This window comes from Pezoporus flaviventris, unplaced genomic scaffold (assembly GCF_033815535.1).
Source record: "Pezoporus flaviventris isolate CSIRO_AGI_PZ_B2104156 unplaced genomic scaffold, CSIRO_AGI_Pfla_v1 ptg000002l, whole genome shotgun sequence".
NCBI lineage: Eukaryota > Metazoa > Chordata > Aves > Psittaciformes > Psittacidae > Pezoporus > Pezoporus flaviventris.
In genome coordinates this window covers 52621597-52637888 of record NW_026892550.1, presented here as the reverse complement: position 1 = coordinate 52637888, position 16292 = coordinate 52621597, and the positions used below count along the sequence as shown (strand labels likewise).

General features: G+C 39.6%; 1 protein-coding gene across 6 annotated transcripts in view; it reads right to left on the bottom strand.

The window, feature by feature from the left end:
- Positions 1 to 10815: 10815 nt before the first annotated feature.
- The window catches only part of EGF (epidermal growth factor), a 61642-nt gene continuing 56165 nt past the window's right edge, over positions 10816 to 16292 (bottom strand). For 3 of the 6 annotated variants that reach the window (XM_061478602.1, XM_061478565.1, XM_061478570.1), the window contains 2 exons: positions 15139 to 15241; positions 10816 to 13654 (listed from right to left, as the gene is read on the bottom strand). In XM_061478602.1, the coding sequence (XP_061334586.1) occupies positions 13431 to 13654; positions 15139 to 15241 (327 nt within the window). In that variant the 3' untranslated portion in view covers positions 10816 to 13430. Of the gene's footprint in view, positions 13655 to 15138; positions 15242 to 16292 lie in introns of those variants that run through there. The other 3 variants (XM_061478579.1, XR_009747663.1, XR_009747659.1) reach the window with 3 other exon arrangements.

Sequence of the window (16292 nt, the reverse complement as noted above, 5' to 3'; positions counted from 1 at the left end):
ACAGCGAGGCAAAACACTGCTCTCCGTTTCAGATGATACAACATAAAGGAAAGGGACCTTCAGTGGGGAGACGAGGAGACGAGGTTGAAACAACAGCAGCTTTCTGCGCTTCTCAGTCTGCCATCCCTTTCTAAGTGTTAAGAACAATGATGTAACAGCCTATTTACTAATAAAAACTATGCTGGCTGCTGGCACTCACTGAAATATATTTGTGTACCATAAGAACTTGCAACAGGACTAGCAAGCTAGTGCAAATGATTGTTCAGATGGCTAATTTTCATAGATTTCACTGGTACGCTTTTGTCCTGACAAGAGCATGTCTGCCAGTATTATTAGAAAAGGAGTGAAAAGAGAACCCCATGTTCTATTTTCTAGATAAACACTAGTGCCGGATTGTACAGCACTGGCAGGATTTATTTTTTAAAATAGAACTACATTTTATTTTTATTATTACCACCTCTGGATCAGCTAGGACATTTTTAAGCTCTACCATGTTGCAGCAGTACCCAGACTCTTCTGGTCTGCTCCCAACCCAGCAAAGACATGGCCCAGCCCTGTGCCCAGCATTCCACACCAACAGGGTGACCTTGCTCTGGTACTGCTTGGGGTAGAGCTGGGAACGTCTCTGGGCACAACACTGCAGGACATGGCATAAGTAGGCTTTGCACAGGAGGGGTGTCTTATGCACCCAAATTGCTGGCTGTCTCAAGGGGTAAAGACAGAGAAAAGAAACACAAAGCACCGCATTGTCCAAAATCAAAGAGCAGTTAAATGTTGAACTTGGAACTGAGACAGAAAGTTGCTGGATTATGTTGATTCATACAGTCCCTTAGGCCACATTTTCTCTGTTAAAATCAACATCAGAAAGAATTTGACAGAATATGAAGATCCCCTCCTTGAGATCCTGCTCTTGCCACCAACCTCAGCTTGGCACCTGCACATAGGACCCTCAACAAGCTGATGCTGGTATATATTTAAAATTATGTAGAAGGGTTACTTTAAACTCCTAGAAAGAGATTTAATACCACTGGAGACTAGCAGAGTTAATGAGGTGGGGGAGCAATGATCCTTTTTTCCAATTAAAAAGAGAAAAAAGAGAGAGACCAACCTTTGGAATTTCAACATGCAAAACCAGATCATTCGCAAGAGAGCCACATTCAATCTCTGTGCCTAGCTGAAGGGAATTTGTGGTTTCATTTTGGGCCCTTTTGGACTGTTTTTCATGTCAAAATTACATATTTTCTATAATTTGTCTCTCTTCCAAGATTACTGAAACAAAGGAAACATTTGAATGAGATTTGAGGCAACTTCTTTCTCACCCATCAGGAAGGTAATCCCCAACCTTCAGATAAATGTGGGCATGTGGTTTCCAGTATTCTCACTCCATATGTCTTCACAAACACCAAATAGATCTAACACAAAAGGAAATTTTTTTCCCCATAGATCAAAAGGATACAGTGATGGGCCTTGCCCAGGATGATCCAGACTTTCATCCATATAATGCCTTCATTTACACTCCCTGTAGAAATGCAGACTCCCTGGCACAGAAATCAGGAGACGGGTTGAAGGTACCAACCAACTCCAGCACTTTTAATCTCAGCCTTATCAGCTGTAAACTGGAACAAAAGTATGCCCAATTTAGAAATTGAGCTTTACAGGTAAACACTGACACATTTTGACCACTGTAACTCTGAAATAAGGAAGACACTTCATGGTGGTGTTTTGTCCTGATCTCATTCCTAAAGAAAAATAGGGTTTGATGTGTTGTGTCAGTGCTCTTCCTCCAGTATTTCGTAGTAAACCCTATAAACACTATAGCTCTTAAATCTGCTGCTTACATAGTACCCTGCCTCTGGGTTTGAAATCTGTCATCATATGCTCATGTTCATGCTGGGTTTGGGGAAACATCAATGAAAGCAGAGGGAGTGGCTCCTGCAAAAGAGCAAAAATGAAAGGCAGACATAAAAAGCCACCACTGGTGCACTGCACCTTACTGCCAGAACCAGTTAAAGGAAAGTTTAATTTGTGTATATGCATTAATGCGAGGAATTTTTGCTAGTACATCTCTTTCAGTCACAAATCATTCCTTATAGCGCTGTCCCTTGTTTATAGAGTAGGTCCAGCCTTTCCAGCCAAGCTGGGTGGGTTTTGAGCAACCTGGTCCAGTGGAAGGTGTCCTTTCTCACAGCCAGGGTTTGGAACTACATGATCTTTAAGGTCCCTTCCAACCCAAAGTGTTCTATAACTCTATAATTCTATGATTCTCTTACCCAGAGGCAACAGTTTCATTTGCTATAAAATGCAATATAAGGTGAAAACTCGAGGCACCAAGCTTTAGCAGCCTTGGTACAACCAACAGCTCTATATTTCCTATGTGAGCCACTGTGTCTGGCACTGGCATGAAGAAACTGGCAGCTGCCAAGTCAGTCCCACCATTTATTGGCTAGGTGTGCATCTCCCAACGTTTTTCTTGCTAGATGGCTGGATACCTTCCCAGAGCAGGGAGATAGGGATAAAAAGGAAAAAAAAAAGTAGTTTACATGGGATTCTCCAATTGGAGAATGATGTGGATGTGCAATTAATTCTTTCCAGGAAAGCAAACATTGAGCTAGAGAAGATTTTCTTTGAAATTCCATTGACACACCAATGTGTCGATACTATACAATAGTATAGTAATGTCTGTATGACACAGTGTTTCTTTCTGCTGTAAATGGACAGAAGTCATACATAATGCAGAGCATAAACACTGACAGACTTTTGCAAGAATGTTTACATTTATTTTTCATAGCCCTGAGAAATCAATCTGTAAAGACATCCCGTAAGAGGCTGCATTTGGCCCTGAAACATTGTCCTGAGAGACTGTGTTTCTCTCTTCCATCTGACACATTTTACAGAGGGTATCAGCATATGAATTTGCACTTCAGCTGTGTTAGGAGCAAAGAATTGCTGTTGTTTTAATATGCTACGCTAGGACATTTAAGCATTGATATTGTCAGGTACTACTTTACAATTCCCATTAGATTTGATGTAAAGCACATATTTATGAAATAAAATATTACTGTATTCAACCCATAAAACTCTGTTTTATAACAGTACTGAGCATCTGGTTTTAATCAGTTCAAGTTGGAACTCAGTCCTTCCCTCAATTCATTGTGTTTAACTTCTGCGAATCAGATGTGAACAGGTTCTACAAAAGTCTCATTGCTGCTACTGAAAGTTAAGCACAATAGGCATACAGGTTTGAAGCTAGGTGACATTATCAGGGGCAATTCCACTTTTTTAGGCTTCCTGGTGGTGCAACTTGCACAGCAGTAGTAAAGCAGGACAAAGAGACAACACAGAACATCACTGCTAACAGTCTACTCAATGGTGGTGTGTTGCAAAGCACGCATGTTTGAACTCAAGTTTCAAATCCAAGCTTTATGTAAAAACGGTCTAAACCCTTCTAACATTCTGTTTAAATGAATTGAGCTCTTCCTTTCTCTAAAACCACAATAGGCATTTTGCTGGCAAAATACAATCGGGATTGAACATCAAAATAATTTTTTTAGTGCGTATCTGCTCTAAATAGTTTTTAGTTTTTAGTTCTTAGTTCATGAATGAAGCAAAAATTCATAGGAGCAAAGAAAGTAAATAAAAAGTAAATAAACAAAGTAAATTCACATAAAGTAGTTGAATCAATATCGGACAGTTGCTTTTCATCACAACATTTAAAAATTTTCAAGAGATCAGCTTTGCTAGTAAATACATGTTTTTTCATTTGTGGGGGCTTAATGAATGTTCTACTATATATCTATCAGTCATTCATTTGTATAAATTCTTTTTGGGGGTTTGTTTTGGTTTGTTTTTTTGAGGCTTTGCTCTGCTCCTACAGGTAAGGCATGCCACAGTTTGATTAAAATTATACCCCAAAACCCTCTCCAAGAAGATAAATAGAGTTTCAAAGTATAGGAAGAAAGTTTGATTTTAAGAGTGTTTGCATTCATTAAACGGTTGGAGAGTTCTACAAAACCAGGGGCAGCAGTGGCATTCATCAGATACTTACAGGGATCCGCAACAGGTTCCTTTCAGCTATAATCCTATACATTCACATAACTCTTCTCTGAAGCCGAAAGGTGAAAGTCTCATACCCTGCAGGACTGGAGCTGTGACTGGAAATCTTGCATACGTTTACCAAGTTTCTTAGGTGTTGGAACACTGATTATGTTCAACAAGAGGGAGATGCTACTGCAAACTTGCTATCACTTCTCTATCCAGCAGCCAAGAAGACAAATCATACATTCACATTTATATTTACCTTTTAGAGTTTTAAAGAAAAATATATCCTACAGCTCAGAGTACCCGTGGATGGATGCTACTTCTAACATCTGAAATGCTGAAGCAATTCACCGGTGTGTCCCTTTCATCTGATAGGGTGGAAAATGTTGTTACGCATTTCTGGGAATATCTGAAGTTCCTATTTGAGAAAGCATCAATTCATAATGCTTCTTAACTGTGATGGTGGTGAAGATCAGAAATCTTCCTACATAAATGTGTGTGTTTCAGCGGGGCTAGGTGGTCACTCAATAAGAGTGACAGTATATGATAAGTAGATACACTTCAGATAGGTAACCAACAAAAGGGTGTGGATCTCTATCACCATGAGCACAACAGTGGACATATGTAAGGCACAATCCAGCATGAACACAGGTTTCAGACTGGCTTGACCACCACCCTGTGCAGAGCTACTAAACTGAAACCCACAGAGGTGGCACAGATCATTCATCCACAGGTTGGGGGGAGAATGAGACACTGTACCCTTGGAAAGAGCTTGTTCCCTCTGAACACTCCATTCAGCTTTGTGCTATTTCTTGGACATATCCACTGTTTGTTAGTATAATGACAATCTGTTCTATTAAATCCTTAAACTAATGCACTGTGCTAATGTAAAGACAGAAACACACAAACATGCATACAAAGAACCCCTCAAAACATTGCCCTACAAGTGGGAGTTTCACTCATGTAAGTAATAAAAGGAGAGGTCTGTAAAGCAGACTTTACATGAATTTGTGTCACATGCGAGATGATCTAGGTTTGTCTTCAGGAAGGCCTGTTCTGATGACCCATTGCCTTTAATCACTCTCTTCATTCCCTCACCCTCTTCTAGACCATTTTCAAAATAAATAAACTCCCTATTTCATTCTTATTTTTATGATGAGATTTGACGCCTGCCAGCAACTGTAATTTAAGATGTTTCTCATCCTTCTGGACATTTGTTTGGCTTTTATATTTTTGAAGAAGCACACTGTGGCTGCTTGTTATCTACGCACAGCATGTAGGACAAATGCAAATGCCTAGTAGTGTAGTACATATGACCCTTTGAATTTGCAGGTGGGAAGCAGAGGCATACTACCTGGCATACTACAAAGCAGAGGCATACTACAAAGCTACCTAAATGTATGGCTGAATGACCTGTAATAGAAAAATGGATGGTGAAAAAGGTAGCAAATACAAAACCAGAACAAAAAATACACATTAAACTGGAAAAAGGTGAAACATGAAATCTATCCCTTTTCTATAAGCACGTGTGGAAAGAATAACACCAAACCTTTTTGTTCTCGGCTTCTGCCACTCCCCTCCCTTTACATTCCAAGAGAAGATCTGCCAGGTTTTGGCTATATTCACTTCTCTTCTGTTGTTTGCCAGTATTAGTGCACTCTAGCACACATTCTTTCCTAAGACTTCAAAACAAGTCATTTGTTAGGTCTAACTTTAAAGAACCCAGCCACACTTCCCTCCTTTGCTTATAGCAAGCTGGGTGGTATGAAGCACATTCACATACCCTAGCTTACACACTATGGGTTTGGCTGAAATCTTTAATTGAAAATACTCTTGAACCAGACTTCACACTCCATGCTTTGTGTTATTGTAGATCAGAAGACCTCTCACTGATACATATGAATGCTTTTAATGTTCCCTTCATCCTAAACTATACACTGAGGCAAACATACCTGTGTTTTGCTTATTGAAGCCTCTTGATGCACAGCTTCAGTACTTCTGTTCTTTAAAGCATTTCTAAAATCTTAAATCTGGATCTGCTTATCATTACACATATAAACAGAGGGTGAATTCACCTCCACACAAAAAGTTCGCATGATTTAACTGGTTTAGGATTTAAGTTCAACTCTGTGGTGAAGAGGCTGTAGACAAAGGGCTGAGTTTTACCAAGAAAGATTAGTTGACATCACTCAAAAATAAAATATTGAGGTGTTCAGTACTTACTCTTCTCATATAATGATGCTAGATTGAGGTTAGATTCAGATCTAGTGTAAAGTAATTCAACAATGACAACTGTGCTAAAGCTGTGTCTACTTAAAACAGTTCTTAATATGTCTCTGGAGCAGCAAAAATGTAAATCTCCATCAGCTTAATTCCAAGTCTTCTGATTTTAATGTTAGCGTTGTTAGCCCTTCTATGGGAAGTTTTTTTGAAGATCAGAAAACACACCACAATGAAAGCTATTAGAATATAGGTAAGAATTCTTGTGTCCTTCTCTCTTTCTCTTTCTTTCAGTTTCTTTTTTTCTTGGAGTAGGGAAGAAGCTCGCAGTGACCTGTAGAGTTATTTGCCTGATGCCACCCAATGAGCAGTGGAGTGAGGAAGAGAACCAAGAGTTCCTGATTGCTGAATAACCCTCTCTGATGTACCAACATCCTCAGCCACAAAGCTCTGAATTTGCATTTTAAGGGAATGCTATATGGGATGCAAAAGAACAGTAGGGAACTACGGGCTGGAAAAACTTTAGGTTTGGTTTATTATTACATTCAGTCACAAGGTAGATCAAATCCAGATCCAACTGCCTCAGCATTTGGCATTGCTCAGCTCTGGAGACATGGTTCACTTGCTATTATGAAAATCAGCTCATAGTGTGTTTCGATGTACTTTCTGCAATTGATGCAGATTACTAGGTATGAGAAAGGAGAAAGAACTATTATGATTACAACACTCAATAAGCAGTAGGGGGTGCCTTGTTATATATCTCAGCCTCCTGGAGGTAGTGTTTAGGACAATTGTGCTTTTAGGCAAACAAAACTCTCTTAGAGGTCAAAAATCATTGTATAGTAATTAAAGATATTGGCAAAGCCAAAAAGTTGAGTTAATAGCATGTTTAGACTCTCATTTAAGAGATTTTGCAGAAAAGAGTGTTACTTAAAACTACGTGCCATTGACCATCGGAGAAATGAGGAAAGATACTATAATCTTATGCAATCCCAGTTTTGGTCTGTTCCCTTGACCTGGATTAACCTTTTTCCTTTTATCTGTATTTTAATTCCAAACACCTCTCTTGAATGCGACTGTATCCAGGTCTCTGCTAAAACCTTTACTAAGCAGCAGTAAGGTCAGCGGAAATAACTTTGAACTCTATTATTATTTCATACAAATACTATAGGGATCCTTGACTCTTCCATAACTATTAGTGATTTTGGTCTCCAGTGAGATGTTTGGCATCTGGCTGTATTTAGTTTATTGATTCCTTTCTTAAATGGTTACCTTTCAAGAGCAATTTAAAGTACATGTTTCTTCTTCTAACTTACTATTTACAGGCACAAACACTGCACAAAGGCTGCATGGAACTGGGCCAAACATGCTTTTGCAAACAAGAAGTAAACAGCAAAATGGTCATTAAAATCTTTCAGTCTAAATATTTCTATTTCTTTCTTGAGTGAAAAAAAGATAAATTTATGTATATCACACTTCCACCACTCTTACATGACTAACTGCTGCTAACGTGCTAATGAAATATCAGCTGTGCATTCTCTCAGTTTATTACATTACACTCAAATGTATTGTTTCATGAAATCAATATTAACAAAGAACATGTCCATTAAAATGTGCACAGTGTAGCTGTACATTGAATACAGCACATAAAACTTGTTGGCTTTAATCAATAAAAAGCCCAGAGCTGCACAAAATTTGCTAGGTCATGAACCTATGAAGCCATTAAACCATGAGGCTTTTCTAATAATAAATCTTTTTTACATGGACATGAGTAGCTAATTCTTTTATAAATCATTAAGTATTCTTTTCATTGTTTGCATCATATTAATACCTAGGGGACTTATTAATGGACCAGGACTCCAGCAGTTCTGTTACCAGTAACTGCTCACCCTTACATGGTGTTTTTGACTTACTTTTAAAACCATTCCAAGTTGGTTTGGATAAAGGCCACATAGGCAAGGCCAATATTGCTACTTGGACTGGAAACTGCCTGGCAGACAGGATCCCTTAACCCTTAATGAGTGAGGTTCAGACTGACAAGGCCAGATTAGGGGTAACATAACCAAGAATACTTGTGAACTGAAGACCCTAGAAAGCATGTGGTATAAAGCTGGGTGCTTGGAAAGATAACAGTGTCACACAGCAGTGGGTGTGAGAAAAAACAAGGGTCTATGACTCAGATATTCTTAAAATTATACTTGGAGACATATCTTAACTTCTTACCTGGAAAAAAGGCAGCTGACAGACTACAGTGTCTTGATCTAAGAAGTGTAGAAGTTCCCTCTATGCTTTTGCTTAGCTTCTGCTTGCATTTAAGAGAACAAAAGAGTCAGAACCATCCCCTCCAAAAAGAAAGCAAGCAGGGAGAAGACATTTTGAGTGTAACACCTAGGCTTGAGGCAGAAGACACGACAGTGGCCAGGGTCCCAATACAAAGGGGCTTCTGCATCTTTACAGGTGATTATTACAGCAGTTGCTTCAAAAATCAAGTTCCAAAGTCTTGAAGTAGTAGGATATTGAGTGCCCCTACAGCTGGTTAGAAAGGACTAAGGCTTTTCACTGGTCTGAATCTAGTCCACCTCAGTACTGCGGAGTGCCAGAAAGTTAATCCCATGATGAATGGTCTTCACAAAGTTGGCTGTTCCTGGTCCACATCAAAACTGGCATTAAACAGCAGTCTCAATAAAAGATCACAGGAACATGAGCCAACTTAGGCTATCACCCTTTCAGATTGCATTTGGGGTGCATTCCTGGGGCTCTGGGGGAGGCTTGTAGTGCCACTAACATCTTTCCTTTTCACATACACAGAGATAAAGACAGCAAGTTATCAGGGAGCAAGGCAATAACACCACATGTGTCCTGAGGACTAATGGAACAGCGTAGGCATCACCCTGAAGTAACATAAGATAAAATGACTCTAAGTAAGACAAAACCACAATATATGGTAAGAAGGAAGGGGCTTCCCTTAGCCCCATCTGGAAGAGTTTTCCTAGATTTTTCCTACATTAATTTTTTCTTAATATTTTCATCCAGAAAGAGATTACCAGGATGGATCTTTTTTTCTTTTTTTTTCCTGAACAGATAAACCTCTGCAAAGCTGCAAGTGACTGCAAAAGGAACTTAAAATGAGATGTCATGCATTTGTATGACTAGGAGCCATTGCACTGCCTATGTCCATTATGAATGAGCATGAATCACTCCTCACTTCTTTATGATGAAATTATGGCTTTAGAGAATTGAAATGTCAATTTCAATAAAGTCAGGATTTACTAAACTAAAAAATCTCATTTTCTCCCTTGCTTTTTAGAATTCCCCAATAGTTTTCTCACTTTAGGCTTGTCAAGCTTTTTCCCACTATGTCTCTAAATTCCTCTTTTACTACTTAATATAAAGTATGTTAATTTTATTTTTAAAAGTAGGATTTGAGGTGAATAGTAAGCTAACTAGACCCAGAAGTTCTAATAATTTAAAAAGGGGTTTGAGAGGTTTTTTTTGCATACCTGAAAAAAGTTTAGCCAAAACACATGGAGGAACCTCCAGGATTTGATCAGTTGTCTTCAACTGGTTTGCAATGGAAAGCCTAAGAATAACATCTTGTCGTGGTTTAAACCCAGTCAGGTAACTCGTTCACTCACCCCCCCCCCCCCCCCCCCCCCTTCTTTCCCTCCCCCTACTCCCAGAGGGGCGGAGAGGAGAATCGAGAAGAATGCAACTCCCACAGGTTGAGATAAGAACAGTTTAGTAACTAAGGTATAACACAAATCACTACTGCTACTACCAATAATAACAATGATAAAGGAAATAACAAGGGAAGAGAATACAACACCTCAACACCAGCCGGCTGATAACTTGCGCCCCGCCCCCCCCCGAGCCCGACCAAGCTCTGACCGATACCTCCTCCAACCCCACAGTCCCCCAGCCCTTCCAGCTCACTCCCAGTTACATCCTGGGCATGACGTGCTGTGGTATGGAATACCTCTTTGGCTAGTTTGGGTCAGGTGTCCTGTCTCTGCTTCCTCCTGGCTTCCCCTCCTCCCTGTCAGAGCATGAGGCTCACAAAGTCCTTGGCCAAACCAAAACATCCTTGTTATCAGCTCTGTTCCCGAGCTGAAAGTCAAAACACTGCACTGCACCAGCTACCAAGAAGGAGAAAAATGACTGCTACTGCTGAACCCGGGACGCATCTTGAAGACAAGTTTGAAAACATTGTGAAGTCATGGATAGTATTTCTGGACAAATAAGTAACATTTTAAGAGACATTTAAATGTGCATAAAAAGGAGTATGTGATGTCTACTGTTTATGGGAATGCTTAACTAAAATAATAAAAACTTACTGTATTCAAGCTGGGATCTACCTGTGAGCTGCAGAAGATAATCCTCATTAGTATAGATTCTCTGAGCAGTGAATGAAGAACCCATGATACCTTCATGTGCTGCACCAACACATTACACACTGTGGCATTACGAAACCAATGGAGCTATCAACAAACATGACATGGGTTAACTGAAACTAGAATTTTGCATTCTTTTCTTTTAAAACAAGAGGGACACCAGGGATATTTTTTTCTATTTTATTTTATAAATCGATACCTTTATAAACATACAAATAAACCAAATATATTATATTTGTGTTGAAATATCATTTCAAGGTTTTACACTACAGACTATTTTCAGTTTAGAGCTGAGTTTAGGAAATATGTAAAACTCAAAACACTGTAATTCCAAAAACATATCACCTTGATTTTTTCTATCTTATTCTGTAAAGAACACTATCAAAATTAAAATTAGACCCTTAGACAGAAAGAAAGAAAAGTAAACAAATCACCAGGTAGAATATGAAATTAATTTGTAAAGAGTCTGAAACACCTTTGTTTAAACCATATTTAAAGTTACAAATCGTTATTTCTTTTGATCAGGGAAACTTCCAATTAAATGTTTGACTGTTGTTCAACACAATACTTTGATTTTAAGCAAAACATTATATTTCACCGCAGATAATCAAAGTGCAGGGATGAAAGCAATGTTACTAGCTCTCATGGGAATAAAATTGTTTACTGAATCAGGGTCTTTATAGCTGGACTCTCTTCCCATTAAAACACAGAAGATCAGCGATGAACTGTGAAAGACCAAGGAATCCACACTAGAAACTTTCAAAAATGTTAATGAAATTAATATTATTATACTGAACTTAAAATCAAATCTACCAAATACCAATGGTTCTGCCCTCTCCTGAACACACTTTAGTGTGCCAACTCTCCTCAACCACTTCTTTTTTCACAGAAATTCCCTTGTTGCCATTCACACAAAAGAATGCATCTTATGATAGAATCATAGAATAGTTTGGGTTGGAAGGGACCTTAAAAGGTCATCTAGTCCAACCCCTCTTTAATGAACAGGGAAATAAATCTTCATTGCTACTAGTTCCAATTAATCTCTGGCAATGCCAAGTTTACAAGTTTATTCTGAATTCAGAACTCAGCTGATTAGAAATCAGACTCAACAATTCAGAACCGCCGGCAAAAATCACTTTAGAAGATAAATAAGTGACAACTTCACACAACATAGCATTATAGTTTTTGTAATTTGGACACCTTGGGCTCAATATTCTTGCTGTTTACACTAAAACAAATCAGTACGGACTCCACAAAGTTACTCAGGTGTGTAACTCTTCTGGACAAGACGTAAAACCTTTCAATACTCTTTCCCATCATGACCTACAGAGCTGGTAACCAAATGACAGCATCCCATACATCCCATAACTTCCTGGCAAGAGTATGAAAAAAAACAACAAAAAATTGTGTGTTAAACAAACAAATTAGTAACATTTGCCACTACTATCCAGCTAACGACTAACAAGGAACAGTAGTAGTGAGCACTGTAGTGACATTTAAAGAAAATGTCTAATAGTTACAGTAGTAGGCTTCAAAGGCAGAGGACTGAGAGACCCCCTACAATGAAAACATTGTTAGTAATCCAACTGATTTCCAGATATCTTCCAATATATTCTGCAAATAGTCTTAGAAAGTCACGACCGGTTGTAAAAATCACTTGATACAATAAACAGTTAAACTACAAACTGTATGTAACAGAGCTTTGTAAGTTAGTTCTTACTAAATAACTGGAAGGGAACTGTAGCTGTTAGAAAGCCAGTTACAAGAAAAATTGGTGCTGTTTCACAATTATTCCCATAGATTTTATCCGGCAGCACAAAACAGCTAGATGGAAGTCAGTCCAAACTGAGGTGTTTTTCTGTTTGCCCCACTCTTCCTGTTCTGTCAGACCAGCAACTGGCTGGATGTCTTTCCCCACACTAAGTCCTATTATATAATGTACCAGGTTTGGCTGCCAGACAGACTTCTGTGAGGACAGTTCCAGCACATGCCTCCTTGCGGGGCTGAAAGCAGACTCAGACCCACAGCCTCAGTCCAGAAACAATCCTGAAACGCTCTGAAGAACCAGTGTAGGCTGGAAAACTGAATGGAAGAAACACCTTTCCCCTCAAATACTACCTCTCACTTCATAGACATGAGCATAGTTAACACCATATGCTCACAAACAATCCTCCAGCCCATCAAACCTGAGAAATGCAAGATCGCATTTGCTGCTCACTTAGAGAAGAAGATCCAAGAATATCTCTGGTGAAGTCCAAGAAGTTACTCTGGCCTGAAGGCAGAACTGGAAGAGGCTTATAGTGTCCATGAACAATACTGTAATAAAGATTCTTAACTCATTTTCCTGCACAATCTTCCATTCCAGTTTCTCTGCAGTTGTCCTTGTGGACCATTATCTAGGCAATTTCTGGAGTCTGCATACATGCAGAGACCACTGTTTGCAACCAACGCCACTAGAAAATACTCTGAAAAATCACCCACTTGTCAGTTTTCCCCTGTGTCCTTGTAGCAGGCAGCTAATGAAGTTAGCAGCAGCGACCCTTAAAGTGATAATTAATAGGCTACTCATTGTTAATACATTGCTCACAGTAATTCTTCCAAGCAGAGACGACAGGGAAGGAGTGGTAAGGACTCCTCTGTTCTGTTTTGATTTGTGGGCTGTCTTTTGCTTTTTTCCTAAAGCAGATTTGAACAAAAAAGGGGCTGCTTCAGTGTTGAATGAGTTTCCATTCTCTATTGGCTTCATCTTTCCTCCTTTTCCTGCTCAGACCCAGGCTGCTTCTAGTCTGGCTGCATCAGTAGGCTTGCTGCAGCAAGCTCACGGTGGTCCCTTTCCAGCAGCGGCTTCGGGTGGATGCTCCAGGGAGCCTGAGGAGGGTCCTTTTCTGCTCCCATGGTTTGATATGATTTCTCACCAACAGGAACCTCTTGGTGACAACCTTGTTCTTTCTCCTCTTCTGCCAAAGTCTCCGCTGCTTTGTTATATGTTATAGGCTGTTCTTCCACTGGAGAAAATGCGTATGTATTACTGAAAGCCATTTGAGAAGCTCCACAACAACTAAGCTAAAAAAAAGCTAATAACAGCTTTGAAAGAGGAAATCTATGAAAGGAAACACAGGATAGTATTCCGACAATTACAAAACCAATTCATGTCAAAAGAACAAAAAACCAGGCAAAGTCAAGATCTTACACAAGATTTTCAGAAATGCCCTGCACAAATTTCATGTTTAAATGTTTTAATACCTAAGAACAGGAAAAAGCATGCCTGTCACAAGAGGACTTACCTGCCTGGCAAAATTAAAGCCACTGCTCCAAAGTCTGAAGATCTTAGAATTATTCACTGGTATGGTGTAAGAACTTTCTTTAACATGTTAGAAAAGGCATCAGATTCTTTATTAGTCTTGAGTCTAACATGATTGAAACACTTTTCTAATTTTCAGTTAGGAAAAAAATTGGACACCTGTCATGAGAAATTCCTGTTCCAATAGCTGCATCTGATAAAACTATAAATGAAAACAGAGCTTCCTAACGGGAAACATCAGGCTTCCTTCACTGGACAATACAGTTCTACACATTCACAATATTAGCCCAACCAAGTAAATGTGAGGCATATTTTCTACTGATGAATAAAGTGACTTCTAAGGATGAGCAATTTTAAATATCTTGCAAGATGCCTGTCCATTTGAGTATCCTCGAACTTTTACCTTTGCATGTTTTTAAGTGACTGATACAAACCAGGTTCTCTAGTTCCTGACTTCTGTAGCTGGGAAGTATATGTGGTAAATAAGACACATGTTTAAGGATATCAGTCTTCATTTGTTCTCATGATCTGAGCAATTAGGAGATTCAGTTGCCATCTATAAGGCAGCATTTCCTAAAACTCAGGGTGGTCCAGCAGGTAACCTGTGGACCATGGAAGTCTGTTGTGTGCCTTTGTGCTGCCTGGTGCCTTTGCACCAGGGATGGGTGACACATCTCTGTTATTCATCTCACCCTTGTTTAAACACCAAACAATGCCTAAGCAGACAAACATCTCGTTTAACACAAAAAGCAAAAATGTAGTTGCTGCTGCAGGGCAAAAGGTTTCTGGGCAGACCTGTATTCTTCACACCATCTCAGTAATCCTGCCTGAATGAATAAGGACTATCAAAGTATGTCATTCCACAGATGTACGTCAGTATGATGGGCACAACTTGCTATGAAGCAAACCTGTGAAGTTCTGTATAAGTGCAAAAATATATTATTACTATCCCTAGAAGCATCTGGCATCTTATGAGTGTGAAAGCACTGTTGTAATTTCTCATGAATAATCTGCAAAATGAAGGATTGAATGGCCTCTTCACAGCAATATAAACATGGTTTCTGCTGTGCACAGCAGCTTTAAACAGGCTAGAAATATAGTTTTGATTTTGCTGTCTCCTCTATCAGCCCCTGCTCCTGCTGGTACTAAGTTGAAGAGAGATCTAATAAGGAAGGAAATCCTACTCACCATATTCTGAAGGACAGGCAGGATGAGGATCTGCTGTCTCACACTCAATTAGATCAACCGCTTTAGTCTCCAGAGAACTGTTACACTCCTTAACAACCGCAAACTGCAAATGCATACAATATGCACAAAATACAGAGCCTAAATAATATAAAATGAACTGGTTTTCTGAAACCCAAGAGGCAAACTAGAAGGTCCACACACTAACCACAGCAGGGGGAAAAAGGTCACCCTGGCTTTTGGAATGACCCTTCCCCTGCAGATAATTAAACATTTGAGTTGATGACAGACCCAGTCATTCTTTGGGAAGTACACAGTCGCAGTCTAGTGAAGAGAACAACCCACTTTCTTGCCTTGCAAATCAACCTTTCCAGAAGCAAGAGCAAAAGTTCATGAAAACCAACCCTCTCCATAGTACTGAGGACTGCTTTTAATGTGTTAGAGACCTGCAATCAGACAGCAAGAAACCCCGTCAGGCACAGGGAAGAAAACGCTTTCTGGTGCTCGGCACCACCTAGGGGGTGCGATGCCATCACCCAATGGTGACAGTGGAAGCGATGCCTCAGAAGCAGAAGATAGGACCCTCTGGGGGATCAGGCTGAAGAGACCAGGAGGAAAACAGAAAAAACTCAGAGGCAGAGGAAAGAAATGTGAGGCACTGTGCTGAAATAGTATAGAGGGGAAAAGGCGATGTTGAAAGAGCAGAGACAGGGAAGAACAGAAAGCATCTGTAGATAAGATGTTCCAGCAGAAGGACTGACAGATTCAGAGGTCCAGGTGGGTAATTGGTGGATTTATGTGGATAGATCACAGAGGCAGCAGGTGTGACTACTTAGGCTTCAGTTCATTTACATAAAACCTGTAGTCTTACAGCTGCTAACCCACATGTGACAGACCCTGGGAGGAGATTCAGCTACACACAGTTCTGCAAAATATCTTTGCCTATGCAAAACAGAACACTTGCTGGGTGAAACGTCTCAGAACAGCAATAAAATTCAAACAAGTGCAGAAGTTTACCAAGAATTACATCTCTGTAAGACAAACCTAGCCTGGCTTATGGAACTCTAATATGAATGTGAAAAAATACCCAGGGATACCCTTAGCTAAACATAGTCTCATCTGAAAGAAGTAAAGGAAAAAGTGAATGACACTTGGAC